Here is a 21,297-nt window from a genome sequence, read left to right as displayed (position 1 = left end):
CCTGGCAGACTATTGCTGAGTCTGCAACTCTGTTGCAAAACAGTACCTGGATACACTGCAGATGAATCAGGTTAGGGAGCTGTTTTGGCTTAAAAATCCACTGGAAAGCAACAGACTTGGTTGAATTGTGATCAAAATTGGGATGGATGTGGCCCCCAAGCCCCCAGTTCATAGACTCACTTTCTAAAATATCATATATAAAGCGTAGCTATTATAATAATAATAATAAACTTTTGCACAATTACTTTGAACAATATTGACAATCTATGTGCATATGCATATATACTTATTACAAATCTAAACGATGAAAGCTCTAATTAAGGGAAATAATACTAGCAAGTTGAATTAAGGGCACTTTGGGCTTATATGTTTGGGATGCTTGAAGCTTTTTTTTTTTTTTTTACTATGAGCTCAATCAATTCTCGCATTTGAGAGCCGGAAGAAGCGGATCCTTTTAGGAAGACGAATCATCCCGGAAATGAGTCACAGCGCATGCGCACTTGTCAAAGATGTGGCTACGCTCTTGTCATCTCTTCACACGGCAGAGACGTTACTCAATAAACTCGAAAGGTACGAGCTTACATCGGTATTCTCTGCGTATTTATAATTGGTTTGTTTAGAAAAAAACATTTCTATAAAATAACCTTTTTTGTTGTAATTTTAAGTTTTATTGAAGCTGGTTTCCTTACACTCGTGGCTGTGTAGCTGTTAGCTAAATCTGGAAAACAAGTTAATTTGTTACAGAAAATGTCAGTCTTTTCTTTAGACATTAACATTAGTCATTTTAGGTCGCTTACATACAAACTTTTAAATGTGTGCTGACTTACAGTTACAGTGATATGCAATGAATGTTTTGTTTAGAAAACCTTCAAGCTAAGATGTTTAATGAGCTGTCATTTAGCAAGACATGTGTTTTAAGTGTTTAATCAATTAATTAATAATCTTTAAAGTTTTGTTTGTGCATTTGTTTCTTTTACAGATTTTTATTAAAACAACTGAAGATAGTCAAATACAATGCATCTCTAGTAACAAAGGGTGATTAATGGCTGTGTCTGCTTAGACATGAAAAAAAGAAACAATAATATGACGAGTGATGGATTTCATTGAGTTGTTATTTTACAACAATAAAAAAACATTTGGTCTTTGACCAGTTTCTAACCCTGCTCCACCTTTGTCTCAGCGTTGTGTGTCCACCAGCTGCACACTGGCCATCCTCAGCTTACACACAGCTACTATGAAGGGTTGTACCCTGGTCACATTCACACCACCCCCCTGCAGAAAGCCTTGCTGGCTGTTGGATCAGGTGTGGCGGCATTGCAGAACCCTTACAGACATGGTGAGAGTTTCAGCAGCATGGTTACTGCACTTTAGTCTTGTCAGTCTTTTATTTGTCCCTGTAGTGGATTTTTTGAAATAATGGTGGAATCAAGAACTGAACAAGTCAGCTGTCTTTGTGTTGTGGCCACAAAAAACATAGCATAAGGAGTATATTTACCCAATGGCCCACAATTTGCAGATTAAGACTCGTGAGTCAATGAGCTTCTGAAAAATGCGTGGATCAAAGAGTAAATGAATCCCACAGCCAATCATCTGACCATTAAAATTACTTCATGACTCCAGTTTTCTTTAGACAGGTAAGGAGCCAGACAAAGTGACCTTATAATTTAGTCATCAAAATAAAACGTTCTCATCATGGCACATTTAAATCAACAAGTATGAAATGTTCTTTGATAACCTAATACTGTATGATATAACAAAACCATAAGATATTCTTTGAAATGAGTAATGTATTTTTTATCTACAGTCTCTTTTCCCCCTCTCTTTTCTGCCTTTTATTTACCAGAAGTTTGTCTTCTAACATTTAAAAATTTCAGATGACAAAATAAAAAGGGCAAAACAGTATAAGATCAAGTATTTATGTAACACTAAGGCTGATTATGGTGGAATTTTATCTGCACATTTCTGTGATTTGATAAGGAACCGTTGCATCTCCTAATGCTCAGTTTGTCCACACTTAATTTGTGTGACCTGTAGCAGATTGAGCTGCTGGCTTAAAGTTCAAAACAAACACATAAAAAAGTGCTATTATAATTTACAAATTTAAGTGAACATTTTTGGTCAACTCGGACGTCTAAAAAAGTTACTTCAAGCTCAGTCCTATTATCTGTTTTCAGAAATATCAAAAGTTGTGTCATTTATGATTTTTACTACCGAATTCTAAGAACTTGTTGATCGTTTTGGCAGTTAAACTCATCTTTTCAATATGAATTTCCATTTTTTTAAACAAGTGATCAAATACATAATTGAGTAGGGTATTTATTTATTTATTTATATTAGTATTTTTGCAATTTTTCTGCTTTCTTACATCAGTTCTGTATTCTTTGTTTCAGGACATGTGAGCATATTAATGTTTAAGTAAGGCTAAATGAGGTGTAATTATAAAATGTTGCCATTTTTTCATATGTGTAAAAGATGCTGCAGATGTCTTGAGTTTTCTCATAAAAATAGAATGAGAAAAGTGGGTTGAAGCTCTCATGGGGGAATAGAGCACACACCTGTCAGCTGACATCCAGTCACAGGTTTAGACCAAAGGCTACATGAGAAAAAATACATCTTGGGTTGTTTTTACTCAATGTTTCTAGTAAATAACCGGTTACACCAGTTAAAATTGTTAAGTCACTCCAAAATATTTAAGATTACATCACATATATCACATCACAGACAGGTTGAACAGCAGAAAATGTGTAAAAAAAACATTTTACCTTCTGAAGAAATATATTAAATGACTCCTATTTTAACTGTATTAATAAATAAAGTTTTGTTTGAATGTTATAGACATGGTTGCGGTGCTTGGAGAGACCACTGGACACTTGGCACTTATAAATCTAAGGGACAGGATGAGAAATGACCCTGAAGGTTACCTGGTCCTAACGTGAGTCTCTAACACAGTTTGGTAGCTTTTTTTAAAGAGTATTTTCTGCTCTGTTAGGAAGTTTAGTCTTTTAATGATTGGTGTTACAGAGAAAGGCCAAAGATTCGACTCTCTACGCTCGATCTGAAAAACATGGCCGGCCTGCCTGATGGTTCTTTCGGGAGAGAATACCTCCGTTTTCTGGAGGACAATGTGAGTGTTCACTGCTGGGCCGGTGGAAGTTTGCTCTATGCTTTACATTTTCACCATTACATCTCTCAGTTGATCATTTTGGACAGAACGTGACGCCTGACTCGAGGGCAGAGGTGAAGTTTGTGGACAACGAGGAGCTGGCTTACGTCATGCTGAGATACAGAGAAGTGCACGACTTACTGCACACGTTACTGGGCATGCCCACCAACATGCTGGGTGAGTCAGGCTCAGAGCTTCATCAGCACTGACCTTTGAACTCTAAATATCAGCTGGGGCTGGGTATCGTTAACCTCACAGTTCAATTTCTTGCTCTAAATGCTTTTAAATCAAAAATTCATTAGAGTCCCTTTGGATAATCTTCAGATATTTATTTTCTTGGCCTTATAAACAGAACTGTATAATAACAATTTTGAGATATAAAATATCTCAAAATAAAGCCATAACACAAAAACATGACAAACTGGCCAGAAGGTCGAATTAAATCAGAGGATTCGATTTTGAATTGGAAAAAATATAAATGGCAATGTGTTGATGAATCAGTATTTTTACCCACCCCTAATATCAACAGTCAGTTTAGGAAGTCCTAAACTAAACACTGAATTGTTGATAATACAGTAATTTTTTTTCTTTTTAGCTGTTTTCAGCTTAAACCTAGTAATATTCAATCTTTTTCTGTAAAATGCTGATCTTAGTTTCCATTCCCATAACCGAACTGTATTACAGGAAAACCTAAAGGCTTGACTGTCAGAGCAAAAAGCAGAAAACTGGTGGGTTTTCTGCACCAGAGCCTTGACACCAGGTCTCAACTTCTGTTTCTTTCCTTTTCATCTTTTAATTTGAATATTTCTTTTTCTGTGTTACTCCCGCTTTCAGGCGAAGTGGCAGTGAAATGGTTTGAAGCTGCTCAGACGGGGCTTCCCATGTGCACTCTGGGAGCTTTGTTGGGGCCGCTTCGGCTGAACGCAAGGTGAAATACTGGATTTAACACTTTACAGTCTCTTTTTAACCAAGTTTTCATTAAGGGAAAATACGAGTCATTTACTAATAGACTGAATGAATAATCATCTGATAAATGGGGCTAATGTTTTGCTTTAAAAAAAAATAAACATCATTTTGTTAGTTTGATTCTATTGGTTTAGTTTGAAGATGGGTGGGATCATTTTTGGCAGGTTGGCCACTCCAAACCAGAGCCTGGTCTAACTTGTGATATTTTCAGTTTAACCCTTTCAAAATAAAAGCATTTCTTTGATTGAGTTTGTATTTTTATAGGTGTTTTTTGAAGTTAGTCAAACTACTAATATCAAATACTTTCTCTACCATATTTTATAGAAAGTCATTTCTATATTTGCTATTTTAATTTAAAGTTATTTTAATTCTTTTTGACACCTTAGTTTGAAGTTTAGCTGATAAAGATGCTACATTTACACACACTAACCTGACAAGTCCAGCACTGCTTGTAAGATGGGATAGATTTTATTTATTATGGGACAAACGGCATAAAAATTATAGCTTTTACAGTTGTGAATATTTTAGTGGACCTACAGTTATCAGAACCTAATTTAGTAGAAACTAATTAGTCTGCTAATGGTTCCCAAAGTTAGCAAAAATCTAATCCACTAAATGAGAAGGTAGCTCAGCTATTAGCAGGTTAGCGGAACTGCTAGTTGGAAGCAAAAATCTGTTGGTTTGTGAAGAAACAAAATCTACAGGTGGGTGGAACAGACTGGACGACCTCAGTCATGGTCAGGCAGACACATTTGAATTTCTGGACACGAATCTGAACGCGATCCAGCAGTGTGAACAGATTACCCACCCAACTGCAAACACATGTCAACAACCCAAGAAAGAGAGATTGTGGGACTCAGGACACAACATCAGAAGATGACAGGAAGTAGCGAGAATATAAAATTTTTGTAGTCTGCACTTAAAAACATTGATTTGTCCAAAACTTCACCTGATTTTTCTCTCTTTATGATGTTTTTTTCTGAGCATAAACTGAGCCTGTTGTCATCCATCGTTAAACTGTTGCCACTGTTTGCACAAGACTTTGAGTTGTTCAGTTGGTTGCCAAATCATGCAGCCTGTAATATCTTGTCAGGATGTAATCCCCAGTCTGAAACCGGTCTGTTCCAAGTTTTTTCACACGCTGTAAAGACTGAAAATCGTGTAACGTGCTCCCAGCTTTAACCACGTTCCAGTAACAACTCAGAAAACCAGCAGGATTTGTGAATGGTTGTGCTCAGTAGCCAAGCAGCTACGATACGATACAAACAGAAAACCTTCTGGATTCTGTTCAGTCAAACTTTGTAACAGCGTATTCACTCGTGGTTAGGGTTGGGCATTGAGTCTCGCTATTGATTGGAACCGGGACTAATATTTAAATTCTCCCAGAATCGTTCGTACTTTTAAATTTAGATACCTAGATTCAATAACCAGTCTGCCAACTGGAAGAAGAAGAAGCCGCCCAACACCAACGAAGAAAAAAATCCAGGTGAGCCACCAAACACCAATTTGAGTTGGTGTTTAGACTCCAGTTATCAAATTAAGTAAAATAATAGGCCAGTGCAGACAATTGCGCTCGGGAAGACTTGTGTGGTTTTTAGTTTTTCTGTTAAGGGTAGCGCCTCCTCATGGTGTCTTCATGAAGATGATCCTTGCTCTGTGCAGGGTCTGTGGCTGCATGACCCAAGGCACCTGTTCTCCCATGTTTGTTATGTTCTGTCTTCTTCTGAATGGGTGTTCTGACCTGTAATTTCATTGTGCTCTCTGTACGATGACAATAAAGGCCTCTCTCTCTAAATGAGGAAAACATTTCCACGCTAACAAGATTGATTAATTTCAAAACACATTCTGCTGTTGCTTAGTACATCATCTCAAAACAAGATCAAAAATACTCTTTGGCTGGATATAAAGGTACGATTTGGTTAGATGGACAAGATTTGCAGAGTACCCCTGTGTGAAAAGTAAATTCATAACATCTGTTCATCTAGAAAGACCTCTGGTTAGCTACCTCATTAATGTCAACTTATTTGACCCTGCCTCTGAAAGGAATCATCATTGGGAACCAGAAACAGTCAAATTCAAATGATGCCCAACCCTATTCATGGAGGACGGTACTCTGTGTGTGAATGGATTACTGGAAAAAACGTTTCTGCTTATCTATGAAAACTCTGGGTTCAAGGTTTTAACTGACACGGAAAGAGGAAACTCTGTAAAGTGACAGTTGAACAGATGCCTGTACAACTTTTAAACTGGAAATCATTAACCCTTTCTCATTCATTAACTGAAAATTTCCAGCGTGTTGAAACTTGTCTGTAGTTTATCAGGAACACAACAGGTTAATCTTGACAAGGTTTTTGGTTACTTGTTGTTTATGTTTTTTTTTTTTTTCATGTATTCCCTCTCTCAGCCGTTTCCAAACTCTGCTCACGTCTTTGGGCCCCTGGGCCCTGCAGAACGGCCGGCGGGCCCGCTGCGTCCTCAGTATCTTCTATGAGAGGCGATGGGAGCAGAGCCTGGAGGACCTCAGATCAGAGCTCAACATTGAGCCTCCACCAGTCAGTTTTCCAAAGAAGAAGAACACATAAAAAAAAAAAATCAAGAACTGCTTGTATATAAAAAAAAAACTGAATCACAGACAAACCGGAAGTATTTGGAAGATGAAACACTGGAATTTCTTTTACAACTCGTGTAGTTTTCTACAGAGGAAACAAGGAAATTTTGTTTCTTTATAAAGTCTGGCTTGTCCCAGCTTCAATGAGCTGTTTTTTTTTTTTTTTTTTTTGAGTCAGCGTTCATTTGAGAAATGTTTAATATTTGACTTTTTTAGTTCTTTACTGCAGGCCTGGTTCAACAGACCAGCAGTGTAACTGATTAAAATAAATTTCCTGTCTAAATCATCTCTTATATACATGTATTATTTTATTTTATATCTCATTTGATATTTACTTTGGTTTCATTTAGAGTCACCATATTTCAAACCTAATATATTTCTGATTACTGAGAAAAAAACAACACATCTGTTAACAAAAAAGGAGGAAGAAGCATCTGTTGACGTTTTGACTACTACCACAAACTACTTTTTATTTTTACAGAAATAATGTCATCAACAGGAAGTAAAACTAAGAACAGGTGTGAGATGAACAAACTTAAAACATATCCTCCTTTTTCATCAAAGCTCTTTAAATGTCAAAACATATTACAGGTCCAAATGCTACTTCCAGAGAAATGCAACGGCAACTCATTTTTCTTTTTTTACAAAACGTTTTCAGTGTTTTTATTAACGATATTTATTAAGAAAAAAACTAAAATTTCATTTCAGGAAATGTAAGTAATTTTACAGGAAGTGCAGCAAAATAAAAGCCCCATTTTTCAAAGGAAAAAGAAAAAGGCCTCAGGTGGTCTTTATACAGTGATGCATTTTAGGGTCATTATCAACATGCAAATGAAAAAAAAAAGTTGATAAATGTTTTCAAGAATTTTTTTTTTCTGTCTTGTGTCCAACTTTATTTGAAAACCATCAATCTTTTATGAAAACATCCATCCACTTGTTTTTGTTCGGGGTTGTGGGAAGCTGGGGAAGAGCCTTGAAGAACTTGCAGAAACAAAAAGTTGCATGCTTTAAAGATTTCTATTTTTTTGTGCAGACACCTGAAGACCTGGTTTCAAGGAAAGAGCTCAATAGTCTGATATTAGATCATAAAAATTCAATTATTTAGCTCATCTAATTGCAATGGTGTGGCGCCCCCTGGAGGTGAATTGTAGAATACGCCAGATTAGTGACCAGCAGGATCAGAAAAAGTTGATAGTTTTGAGCTTGTTTTATTATTCACATTTTATATTCAGTCACAACTTTAAAAAGAGGTATGTGTGAAAAAAATCTGTCATAATTTAATGTTAAATGATCAATCCTATAGTAAATAATAACCCTTATCATATTTCTAATCAAATGCTTTTTTAAATAAGACGGGGACAAAATGCAGCATTATTCTGCAAAAAAATGTGTGTACTTTACAGTTAAAGCTTTTATTTGCACATAAAGTGCCACCGATGACAATAACCAGAGGTTTTTCTTTTGATTCACATTTGAATTGTTTGCCTTCCTGAAGTCTCCTGTCTGTTATCAGATGAACTTGGTATCACTTCATAACTTCTCCGTAGACGCTTGTTGCTTCTAATTTGAAGCAATAGTTCAGCCACATCACAATTATTATTATTTATTTCCACTTGCCTGAGAGTTATGGAGGAGAACCGAAACCGAAGGATCATTATCTCTGTTTTTATTTCTAATTATGACAGTTTGGGTCCTCCACAGAGAGTGAGTTCATATCAAACATATTTGCTCAGGTAGAGCAAGAGTTTGTAGAGTTTTCGTCCAATAGACAGTTTGTAGCTGTCCAGGGTTCTGAAAGGAAAATCTTCAACTCCCATTAATGAGCATTAAGAAATTTATTTTAGATCTTGTCTGTTCCATCTGTTCATGGATGATACTGCCCCCTAGTGGTTAATGGGTGGAACTGGTGGGAGAAAAGCTGCACCGTGAAAACTTTTGGTTCCAATAAATATGTTAGGAAATGTCCAAACATTTAGTTATAGAAAAGATTCAGATAAATATACAAAAGTAATGTCTGACTTTAAATGTGGCGTAACGATAAAACATGCCATTAAACGTTTTACCGTTTTAAGTTATTACAGATACATTATGGTTTTAAATAATACAAGTTTCATTACTGTGGAAAATACCAACGAACTCATCTTTATTGCATATGTCTACATTTTTTTAATCTCCTTTTTATTTAAAATGACTAATTTGATTGTTTGACTAATGACTCATTTTTAATTGTGTGAACGCTAACGAGATTATCCGTTTTTCTCCTGTACAATTTTCTGTATCTAACTCGTTCCAGTGTTACTGTTGAATGGATACCAGGACATACTTGTATTAATGGTAACGAGAGAGATGACAACCTTGCAAAAGCTGGCAGTCAGGCCATCTTCAAAGAACTGTTAGTCTGTAGGACTGCCCTACAGGCCTGGATTAGACCTCAACACTCGACCTGCTGGAGGGAGCTGACGGACTGTAGACAGGCACAGGAGCTGGACCAAATCCTACTAGGTTTGGGAAAGCTCTCATCCCCGACAAAGAAAACTCCAAGTACACTGGTTGTGGTCCTAACTGGGCACAACTTGCTCAACTGCCACTAAATGATGATGGGACTCCATGACAATGATCTGTGTGGTGTTGTTGGGCTTCCATCAGCTTCTTTCTGCTAATTTGAGCTTTTTATGCTTCTTTTAGCTGATTTCTGCTCATTTCAACTGTTGCCTGCCTTTTAGCTACTTTTCATCTAATTTGAGCTTCTTTCATATAAAATTCACATTTTTGTGATTTCAGCTTCTTACTGCTTAATTCAGTAAACATTTTGTGCTTTTTTCTGCTAATTTTGATCATTTTACAACCAGTTTTCTATTTCTTCCAATGCAGTCTTTTTTACTTACCATTTGAACTTGTTTCTGCTCCTCTCTACTGTCATTAGCAGCTTTGCTATTAAAAATTTTCAGCTTCTTTAGCAGCTTTCAGGAAAAATCTTTCAGCATTAAGCATTTACACTGCATTCTTGCAGGAAATGCAAATACTCTAGTTACTATTACTAATTTAATAATCAGTAACTGTTAACGGGTGTATAAATGTCTAATGTAAATTTATTAGTGTGTTTCAACAATCTGTATAAAAAACAATCTAAAGAGAAAACCTTGATGTGGTTAGACTTAGTTAAATATGTTCAGACTGGTAAACAGAAATAAAAAAAGTGTAAGAATCATTTTACTCAGCACATGAACAAAGAAAAAACTTTTTTTTCACATGATGATTAAAACCTGGATCAACCAAGCTTTCTTCCACAGATTACCTCCACTGTCATCTTATTACAAACAAAAACAATCTTTGTCAGTCAGCTTCACTGTGGCACTACATGATCAACACATAAAAACTAATAAATGACTAAAAAATACTAATAAATATAAACTGATGGTGTTTGAAGGCTTTGTTATTGCACACAGACAGTTCCCATGTTTGATCCCGCTCAGTTCCTCAGTGCAGGATTGTGATGCTGCGGTCCGTCACGGCGCACGCCGGCAGCAGCGGCGCCTCGAAGTGTTGCGTGACGGCGTGCAGCACGGTGCAGGAGTCCGGCTCGTAAAACAGCAGCGTCTGGCTCGGCCAGTCGAGCAGGACGCCGATCCTCTGGGGTCTCCTCACCACCTGCAGGGGCACCTCCTTCCCAGCGTGACAGTACGAGTAGACGTCGTCGTAGCGAGACAGCACCCAGGACTGGGCGTTGTGGCCCAGTCGGGCCTCGTTACCAGAACCTTTGCGCTCCAGAGAGGCGTAGCAGACCCCGATCTTGAAGGCGCCGCTCTGACCCACGTCCACCACCCAGCTGTGGGAGCCGGAGGACACGGACTGGGAGCCCAGGGCGTTGGGCCAAGAGTCGAAGCGGGCGGGGTCGTAGGGTGGAGAGTGGCGGGGCTTCTTTTGGAGGAAGGTCAACGTTCGTAGGTCGTCGGAGAGGGAGAGGAGGGGGCTCACTGTGCGCTCGTCAAACTTTAGAAGAGACGATCCGTATGCTGTGAGAGGAGGAGGGAATTCATTGATTTAGTGTCACATTTTTCCTTTTGTTTGGCATTCATCCTTTTTCATTAGATTTTAAGAAATGAACTAAAGAGAAAATTGTGCAACATCAATATGCAGCTAAAAAAAGACACAAAAACCTCAACTTTAAAGAATTAAACTTAAAACTAACTCAAGTCTGCTCTATCACACTTTTCATGAATGATGACCACATCCCTTCAAACCTTTCCTTTTAAATTTAAAAGCCAAAAAAACAACAACAACAAATATTTAGCAATGAAAGTGTTCTAGCTCAAATTAAAAGGTGTCATTGATACAAAACTGTAATGATTTTGTTAAGATCTGTTGTCTTGTGTCCTGTGCTGTCTCCCTCTGGTGTTTCCCCTGTGTGTAACAGTCCTCAGTTGTCGGTTCCCTTCAGTGAACCACACTCACCTGTCAGTGGTTTCTAATCAGTCTTATCCTCAGCTGTTGCTCATCGTCCTCTTCATCTGTCTCCCTGTGTTTCCCTGCATCCTGTTATCTGTAAGTATTGCTGCCCTGTCAGCTTTTTGTTTTTGTTTGTTAAATATTGTTTACTTTGAGCTCCTTGTGTCTGCCTGCTCCTGGCTTCACAATCACCTCGAACCCGACAGATTAGATATTTGAGCAAACTTTGAAAAGTGTATTCTTACTCAGATTATGAAAATCAGCATTGGCTTTTAATTATTAGTACATTTACTTATTATTATTTAAAATTCTAACGTTTTCCAAAGAATGCTAAATATTTAACAACCTCACTTGAGCTTTAAACTGTTTACTGCTCCAACTATTTATTTTTGTTGTCATTTACCACCAGCAGTGTTGCTGATAATTTCCTGAATTAATCTGTTGGAGGTTTTAGTACAAAACGAAATGAAATAAAAAAAACAAACCGTTTGGGCCGAGCAGCAGCGCAGCAGCCCACAGACCTCTCAGCAGTTTGCTGTTAGAACAGTTTGGGTTCAGGTTGAGCTGTTCTGTGTCGCAGGGGTTCCCAACCCCCTCTGCATACTCCACCCTGACACAAACACACACAGGTATAAAATATGACCTGAGAGGTCAAAACAAACAAACAAACAAACAAACAAAAAACCTATTTGTAGAGTTGAAATGATACCTTTCAGCAATCTCTTGGATGCTGGTCTGCAAGAAAGAAAGAAGTCAGGAGGTTGGTGATTACTTAGTAATTACCAGGTTATTTAACTACTAATTTGTCCCCCTTCCCCATGCGAATGCCCCCCGGCCCCCCAGCCTCTCACCACCAGCTGTGCGTCCGCGGTGTGCGTCAGCGTGTGCACCAGGTGGGCGCGCGTCTGCGACAGACTCGCTAGAGCCTGGCTCCAGTGGGCTCTCTGGGTGAGGAGGCACTGCTCCACCCGCTCCTGCTCCCTCTGCACCTCCTCCAGGACGCGCTGCTCCTCCTTTTCCAGGGCCTCGCGCGCAGCACTGACCTGCGCCAGCACCTGGTCCCTCGCCCGGCTGGCCTCCGCCTGCCGGGAGAGAAAGACAGTCACATGAGGAGATGCTGCAGACAAGATCTCGCCATATTGCGTGAAATCGGTCATGATGTTAAGCAGTGATGGGGATTACGGCTCGTTCAGATCCTCAGATTATTTGTTGCATAAATTATAGCTGAAGTATATGTAAAATGACTGTTAATATAAAAGCATACATAATATCAAATCCTGTGGCACTGCAAAAAAGAGACAACTGCTTCCAAAAAGCAGGAGCACCGGAGACAGTTTTAAACGTTTGTCTTTAATGAGGAAACAACAGCTGACATTTTGGTGGTGCTGAAATGTCAGTTGTTTCCTCCTGTTTTGTTTTTCTTTGAATCTGTTGCTTCTTTTTTTGCTGTGTCACAAATTGCATTTGCATGTCAGATGGACACACTCTTGTTTGGAGGATTTGAATGCACGTGCTTCTCCTTTTATGTGTTTATTTATATGGCTTTATTTGCTCAACGTAGAACAGAGTTCTACAAGAATAAATTTTAAAATACAACAACTTATAAAGACAAAACTCAATTAGACAAAAACGTTCAATCTCACATTGTGAGATTATTATTTGTAAATCTGTAAACTGAAACAACACATCAACAAAATATAAATTTAAATGTGAAAACAGAAAGAAAAAGCAGCATTCAGGTGATAGTTTTTTTTTTTTTTTAGCAAAGACTGGTACTGAGAAAAGAGGAAAAATGTCTCCTAACCAGGAGCAGTCACTTCAAAGAGCCGGCTCTTGTGCTGCATTACACCTGGAGGTCAGAATTTTAGACTTCTGAGTCGAAAATATCAACTGGAAAGCCCCCTGATGTCGTAATTTTGAGTCAGCAAGTTGGTGCAACACGACCATAACTGAGCACACGTGACATCATTTCAACATGGCTGCTACTCTTCAACAGAGTGAAACTTTTATGGTTTTTAGCAGTTCTGTGTTGTTTTCTTTATATTAAATCAGTCGCACTTGTAGTACTTTCTAGCGATTATTAGGCCAATAAGTTTTATCACTGTTTGTACACTCAAAATGTTGCATAAAGCAGTGGTTCCCAAACTTTTTATCTTCTGACCCACAAAATATCCATGGCAAAAACTTATGACCCCGAATATTACTGGTCTGAGTACACAAAGTTCATTAATAACCCTAAAAACACAGGCTTTTTGACAGTATAAACAGTTTGTACACACATATAAATACTTAACTATAGCTATTTTGTATTTTTGTAATAGTTATAGTGAAAATATTACATCAGCAATTATTTTATTACCCTTTAAATTGATTTCTGGAGATTATCCAAGGTGCTTCATGACCCATAATTGGGTCCCAAGTCCAACTTTGGGAACCAAAGTGCAGTGGTTCCCAAACTTTTCAGCTTTTGACCCACAAAATAACAGTAGCAGAGACCTGTGCCCCCAACTATTTTTGGATGATAAATATTTGTATCAGGTCAACTAAACATGGGCATAGTAACAATATTTTTATACTACATTTATCCATTTTAAATACACTAAGCTCACTCCTTTGTAACAACTAAGGCAAAAATGTAATTAATTCTGAAAATCTTTTCAGGACCCCACCTTGATGTTTCGGAACCCTACTTTGGGTCCCGACCCCAACTTTGGGTAACACTGGTGTAGAGCACTATAGTTGTGTTGTTGTTGCATTATTCTGACAGAGCAAGCAACAGAAACCTTTTTTTTCTCGATGTTCTAAAAGGCTGGAAACTGGAACGTTGACATCAGTCCGACCTCACAATTTTGAGTTCTGCTGCAACTGAAGCATTAGAGTCACTAATGTCAAGGTTTGACCAAACAACTATGACTCTGTACTTTTGTCATTGTAAGATTTCAGTTCTTAAAATCGCGCTCATTTACATTTTATTTAAGCAGGCAAATCCCACTGAGATCACAGATGTTTGTGCATGAACGCATCCTAACGTGCATGATTTTTGTTTGTGGGAAGAAACTGGAGTACCCAGAGAAAACCCACGCAAGAACGAGGATAACATGCAGACTACACACAGAAAGACCCCAGGTCCAAACCAGGGATGGAATCCAGGACCGTCTTGCTGAGAGGAAACAGTGCTAAACACTGAGCCGTCGTGCTGCTGTGCGTACAGCTTATAGTTTGCTCTCAAATCTTAATAAACAAATGATAAGGGAATATTTTTTTCAAGTAATTTTCCTAATACTTTCATTGTGGTAGAAATCCCATTTATTGACTGACAGTGATAATTTACCCTGGCAGATACAGTTCATTAATTTCAGTCACGAGCAAAACAAAAGGGAGCGACATTCACCAGCAGCAAGACACTTTTTCACTGCTTTCAACAAAATGAGGATCTGAAACAAGACCTAAAAGAGTTCTCCAACACCCAAGACTCCTCAACACATTAAATTATGAGTAAAAAGCTGTTTCTTGAGATGTAAAAGTTATAAAATGACTGCTGAGAAAAAGGCTCAATGCACTGATAAAATAAATGATTTTAAGAAAGACTAGTGGACTGTGAGAAATGTCCTCCTCTAAATGTTAAAGAAGCTCTCAAGTTAAGTGTGCTGTAAATTCATAAACTTGGGTTTAGCCAAAGAAAACAGTGAGAACACAAGAACTCACCTAGAAGTCCTTAAAATGCCTCAAAACAAAGAGATTACAGATCTGACTGAGCTCAAACGATAAGTGGTTTCACCTTTTCCTGCCTTTTCCAAAACCATCTACAGATGCTTGAATTTTCAAGAGAATTCAAGTGAGTTAAAGCAAATACGTTTTCCTCTTCTGAACTTCACCTGCCGATTTTTAAACAGCTGACGCTGTCGGGTGTTATAAGGTCACATTACATCTTCAATGTTCCAGAAAAAATGAAAAATACCTTTGAAACAATACAAACTTGTTAGCGCTCACAGCAGAGCAAAATGGACAGAGGCTGTTTTTCAGACCTTTGTGGAGGTAGATGGGAAGTCAGTCTTTTCCACAGATCTTATATCAGCCAATCTCTCAAAATTAAGGAAATCGGTGTCGATAAATCAGCCGGCTGATTTATTGGTGCACCCCTAATAAATACAAATGCTCATTGTTTAATACATAGTTTTTACAGCCATACGTGAGTGTAATATTAATGTTGCTTATTTTATAGTTTTTACGTTTTTAGACATGTTTTAAACTTACTACGTTCCACTGACATCATGGCGGTAAGTTGCTGAACCGCTTGTAAGGCTGTTTTGATGCTTTAAAAGTTATTATCCAGCAAAAAAGTGTTTAGGATTAAAGGATATTCATTCTCTTAATACTGTGAAGGAATTCTGGTCAACCTTGAGAGGGTCAACAAACTATTCAACAAACCGGAGAAGAAACGAAGGCTGTAAGAAAACTTGTTCTTGGCTTGGGTGGGGAACTGCTGACCTGGACTTTGGATATATTTGGACAGTAGAAGGAAAACTTTGAGAATGTTTTTAATCTGAACACCATGTCCCCCCCCCCCGAGGAGGCAGAGTCTAAGGACTTGGCAGAAGGAGAGTCTATTAGTGTGGCTGAGTAGTGGATGAGATTCATCCTGAGATGCTGGAAGCTCTGGATGTTGTAGAGCTGTCGCGGGTGAGTCAAGAGTGTGTTCCAACTATCTTTTCAGCCTTCCTGGGGAAATTTACCTCATGGTGATGAAGGTCCATTGGCAAACCTCGGATTCATGAGGAGAAATATGGCTTCCTTCCTGGTCGTGAAACATCAGACATGGTCTAAACCCTTACAGAGTTGCTAAAGAGGTCATGGGAGTTTAACTCTCCAGTCTAAGAGTTTTGTAGACTTGGAGGAGGCTTATGACTGTGTTCACCAAGGCATCCTGAGTGGGGTGCTGCAGGAGGGTGGGGTATCTGGGTTGTTTTTAAGGTCAATATTTGTAGCACAAAGTCTCGGTGCAGGTTGGACCCTGTCAGGACAGGACCTCAAGCTGCAGTCTGGTGTCTGGTTTGGGAACCTTTGCAGACAATGGGATTTTGTTCATCTTCAAGCCATGCAGTCATGCACTGGGGGGTGTTTGCAGCTGAATGTGAGGTGCTTTTTCTCAACCCAAAAAAGACGGAGTGATTCCTCCTGGTCAAGGAGTCTCTGCCGCAGGTGAAGCTAAGTGTCTGGGAGAGTTGTGCACAACTGATGGTAGGACGGAGCGGGAGACGGACTGAATGGATCAGAAGTTTGTCTGCATTAATTAAAACATGTCTGCTGTTGTGAAAAAAAGAGCTGAGCCGAAAGGCTAAACTCTCAATTTAAACATTCAACACCACAAACATTTCCAGCAAAGATTACACTGTGATATTTTGTTCTAAAATACTAAAATATCCCCTTTTTATGACAGAAAACTATGTACTTGAGATCCTTAAACTGTGAAAAAGACTATTAAAATAATCAAGGTAGCCAAGCAATTAGCTAATTATATGAGGTTTCATTTGTTTTATTTAAATGACCCCAAAAATACAAACTACTGTATCTGATCCTGCTGGAATCTTATTCGTTTCACAACACGAGCTGACATTTCTCACCTGAAGCTTTTGCTTTTTGGTTTCCAGGGTTTGCTCGATAAACTTGTCGATCCTCAGAGCCTGCAGCTGCATTTTCTCACACACGTCCACCAGCTGGTTCTGCAAAAGAAAAGGAAAACACACACATGCACGCATTTATACACTGAGTCAGAGGAATCTGGAAAAAGGCATCATAAAGAACAACTGGTTAGACAACAAGAAAATCCTGTCCTCTGAAATACCATGCTGACAAATCAGCAAGGAAAATACACTAAACAGTGGCACACCCAGAGAACAGGGCTATTAACTTCAAAATTATGAACAGAATGCATAAAGATTAGAGTATAAAAAACACATGAATCTCTGAATAATATCTAAAATCAGCTGAGAAAATACTTTACAAACTGAAAGCGAAGAGAGCACACATAAGCTGCAATAAATAGATTTTTGTTTCACTTCCACACTTCCACATGAAGCAGTTTTATAGGTGAAGTTTGCAACCAGCCTCACCCTGACTGCTGTGACCCTGGAGGCCAGCGGGGTCACGGCGTGTCCGCGGCAGGGCCCCGCGGTGGCGCAGCGGGAACAGATGAGTTTCTGCTCGGTCCCACAGAACCAGTCCAGCTCCGACTCGTGCTCCACGCACACCTCGCTCTCCACGGAAAAGATCCCGGACTCGGTGTCGGAGGTGGTTGTTGGTGAGGCGCAGCTGCTTCCTCCTCCTCCACCTCCTCCTCCTCCTCCCCGGCAGGTGCCCGGAGACACCGTGTCCCCCGCGCGCTCCCTCATCCCGCCGGTCAACACGGAGAAAATGGGCTCCGTTTCCCGAATGTTCGCGGCGTTTAAAGCCTCCTCGGAGGCGGAGGAGGAGCAGGTCGTCAGGTCGCACGTCGTGAAGTCGTCCTCGGTCATCATGGCAGCAGCAGGTGCACCGGAGCTGCGCTGTATAACGCAGGTGTAACACAGGTGAGCGGAACACGGAAGTGACACAGAGACAGGTCAGAGCTGCCGGATAGAGGGATATCCTCCAGGGCAGGATTCAGGACGGTGTGGGCCCCTTGGCAACATAACCAGTTTTTGATTGAGCCCCCATTTAAAAAAAAGTGCGCAATTTAAATATATTTAAAGTCTGAAGCACAGAAAAACTATATGAAATACATTTTATCTGAATGTATCAAAATAGCCTAATCTACTGTAATTCTTAGTGTTTTGAATGTTTGTTTTTTTTAATTTAATAAACTATTTTTTACATCATTCAATGATTTTTTGAATCAAATTCATCAGGGCACATGTGAACCCCTTTAGACATTTGTATATTAAGCTTCAAAAATTAACAATTTTCAACAAAAACAAGTAGTATTTACACATAATGAGGGGGACTTCAAGCAAACTGTGGGCAGAAATGAGGGGTGGAGATGTCCACTGGAATTTATTCTTGGTGATGTTTTTATGTCAAGCTCTGAGACAAAAACTAAAATTAAAACTGAGTTTTTGAAACGTGAGATTTGAGAAAAAATTCTGTGAGATTTCTCTATGCCTCCGTATACCTGCAAAATGGGGGGAATTCTGTGTAATTTACAACACAAATATTACAAACAAATATTATTATTATTAATATTCTGTTTAATTTATGGACAACCTTGACACGTACGTCAGGGTTTTTTCAGACATTGTGTTAGAATATAGCAAACAATGTTTGTCTTTGTATATTTTATTTAAGCAATCAGAAGTTTGGATTATTTCTGCTCATCTTAGCACCAACTTTTGCTATAACTTTCTCTCCACTGCTTAATTCACACCCCACCCCCCACACACTCGACTCTCCTCCTTTTAGCATTTAGTTAGGCCTAACGTTTCTTTTCAGAAGAAGGGGAAAACAGCATTTTTGCTTTTGACTTGCCATCTCTGATTTCATTGTTCTCCTTACTGGGGATTATTTTACAGACTCAGCATCCTTCTCATGCCGAGAATCTTCAGTGAGAAAAATTCTGAGAAAAATTCAGAATTATGAGATAAAAGTCAAAATTATGAGAAAACAGTCAGAATTATGAGATAAAAGTCATAAATACAAGAACAAACATCAGACTTCTGAGAAAAAAGTCACAATTACTTTTTTATTTTTTTATTTTATTGTTTCCTCTTCTGTAGGCAGTATAAGATCTGTAAAAAAAACCATAAAGTAATAAACAAAATATGTACAGTTTTTTTCTCATATGTGTGCAGATTTAGATGGGTGCTTTGTTAACATGAGTTCACATTTCAGAATTACGTTTGAGTATCATATCTGGGAAACTCTTTCAAACTGTGCCATGGGATATAGTTCATAATAACTTTTTTATAGATATACTGTACAGTGGTGTCCAACAGCTTCAAATGTACACTTTTCAGTGTCTGTATTTAAGGATCAAATTTCAATTTAAGAGTAGTTTGTCTGAAAAGCCACTCGATGTAATAAAATTATTTCAGATATAATCTGTTACTGTTAAAAATATCACAATATTTTAATCATAATAACATTAATATGTCAATAATAAACTTTTATTGTGACAGATTTTTAATTTAAGAGTCATATTCTGACTGATGTGATTTTCTTTATTCAAGGACAATGATAATAAATTCTGTCACTTGATCAAATGTTTTGTCTCTTTTGATATGTTTTTGTGTTTTAGTCGGTGCACAATAGATAATAACAAAAAAACATAGTATTTTTTTCATATAGAAAGGATGGGTGTGATAAATACTTGGTTTCACCATGTAATGCTGAAGGATCAGTGATACAGCCACTCCTTACAGACAGCTCATTTGGAAATAGAAAGGAACACCCAGTTTTCTTTTTTTTATTTCCTCAAAGTTGAACAAAAGATAGTCTGAACAGCTCATTCATAAAGTACCTCTTTCACTACATCAAATTGGGCCAAAAATAGGTCTTTTTGTCCTTTGTTTTCCGGTGAGTTTTGGGACATTAAAATCAACCCAACAGAAGGACCAACACACCTCCCACTTCTTCATGTCTGTAACTGGATAGGAGTGACCGAAAGAGGAACGCCCTCCAGCTCAGACAAGGTGGGCTTCCACGTAACTCACTTTGAAATGAAAACATTGGAGACACAGGGCTGCTGTTGTTATACCAACTGTGTGGTGTGATTGTTAAAACCAGCAAACCTAAGACAAAGAGGTATTTACATCAGGAACAAAGACAACTTCATTAAAAAAAATCAAGCAGAATGAAGAATTTTCAGTAACAAATTTAATTACTGATGTATATCTACAACTTTTGGACTCAATTCAAGATGGTCGTAACAACTAATCAACCTTATCCAAAGTGGTATTCAATGTATCTGGTCGCAGTTCATTCAACTCAAAACCTTCTCTTCCAAACCCGCCTCCCTTTCCTCTTTGTGTCCCAAGGATTTGTCCTTGGACCCCTCCTATTTATCATCTACATTCTCCCTCTCGGCTACATATTTCGTAAACACAATATACACTGCTATGCGGATGACACCCAGCTCTACCTTTCTTCAAAACCAAACTCGTTTCTTCCTCCTACCTGCCTCTCAGGAAATCAGGTCCTGGTTCTCCAACAACTTCCTAAAACTTAATAGTGATAAAACTGAAAATTTCACTTGTTGGCACCAAATCCATCCTCTCCAAGATTAATGATTTTTCAATTGACAGTTCACAAGTTTCTCCGTCTCCCCAGGTAAAGAGTATGGGTGTCATCCTTGACAGTACCTTATCTTTTCACTCTCATGTCAATAATGTCACTCGGTCAGCTTATTTCCACATATAAAACATTTCTCGCCTGCGTCCATCTCTTACACCTAACAATACAGCCATTCTGGTTCATGTCACATCTCGTCTGGATTACTGTAATTCACTTCTCTTTGGCTTACCAGACAAACTCCTCCATAAAATGCAAGTTGTTCAAAACTCCGCTGCTCGGATTATCACTACAACCCCTTCCATTTGTCACATAACACCAGTCCTGCAGCAACTACACTGGCTTCCCATTAAATATCGCATCATTTACAAGATCCTCATTCTTACATTTAAGGCCATTAACAACCTTGCTCCTCCATATATYTCCTCACTTCTCCATGCTTACATTCCTCCTCGTAATCTCAGATCCTCTGCTTCTTCCAAACTGACTGTTCCTTTTGCTCGCCTGACCACCATGGGGTCGAGCCTTCAGCTGTTCAGCCCCCCACCTATGGAACTCTCTCCCTCTGGACCTCATCAATTCTATCTCCACTACATCATTCAAATCTCAACTCAAAACCTATCTGTTCAAGAAAGCATGCACACTTGAACCATAAATCTAACTACGAGTATTCTCATAGTTTGCACTATTGTATTTTGTTTTGTTAACTGATTTATTGCTTTTATTGTATTGTTTTACTGTGGTTTTTACTATTGACTTTTGTAAGGTGACCTTGAGAGTTTTGAAAGGCGCCTATAAATAAAATGCAATATTATTATTGTACATTATTTTAAGGAATGCTAGTTTTCTTTTT

The 21,297-nt window shown here is 38.5% G+C and overlaps 2 protein-coding genes across 2 annotated transcripts; one reads left to right on the top strand and one right to left on the bottom strand.

The window, feature by feature from the left end:
• The first annotated feature begins 421 nt into the window (after positions 1 to 421).
• Positions 422 to 7,025, top strand: coq4 (coenzyme Q4 homolog (S. cerevisiae)). Its single transcript, XM_014016013.1, has 7 exons — positions 422 to 570; positions 1,181 to 1,336; positions 2,836 to 2,932; positions 3,022 to 3,124; positions 3,211 to 3,340; positions 3,998 to 4,091; positions 6,534 to 7,025. The coding sequence occupies exons 1-7, from the start codon at positions 510 to 512 to the stop codon at positions 6,709 to 6,711; spliced, it is 819 nt and encodes a 272-aa protein (XP_013871467.1). The 5' UTR covers positions 422 to 509; the 3' UTR covers positions 6,712 to 7,025.
• A 2,900-nt stretch (positions 7,026 to 9,925) lies between these two features.
• On the bottom strand, positions 9,926 to 17,807 carry bspry (B-box and SPRY domain containing). Its single transcript, XM_014016009.1, has 6 exons — positions 17,294 to 17,807; positions 16,805 to 16,903; positions 12,035 to 12,265; positions 11,893 to 11,918; positions 11,669 to 11,793; positions 9,926 to 10,750 (listed from the first exon to the last, which is right to left on the bottom strand). Exons 1-6 carry the CDS (start codon positions 17,696 to 17,698, stop codon positions 10,215 to 10,217), a joined length of 1,422 nt encoding a protein of 473 aa, XP_013871463.1. The 5' UTR covers positions 17,699 to 17,807; the 3' UTR covers positions 9,926 to 10,214.
• Positions 17,808 to 21,297: the final 3,490 nt, after the last annotated feature.

The sequence above is a fragment of the Austrofundulus limnaeus genome, unplaced genomic scaffold, assembly GCF_001266775.1.
Source record: "Austrofundulus limnaeus strain Quisiro unplaced genomic scaffold, Austrofundulus_limnaeus-1.0 Scaffold137, whole genome shotgun sequence".
Lineage (NCBI taxonomy): Eukaryota > Metazoa > Chordata > Actinopteri > Cyprinodontiformes > Rivulidae > Austrofundulus > Austrofundulus limnaeus.
The sequence above is the reverse complement of the archived record's forward strand: the minus strand, read 5'-3'. Positions and strand labels throughout refer to the sequence as shown.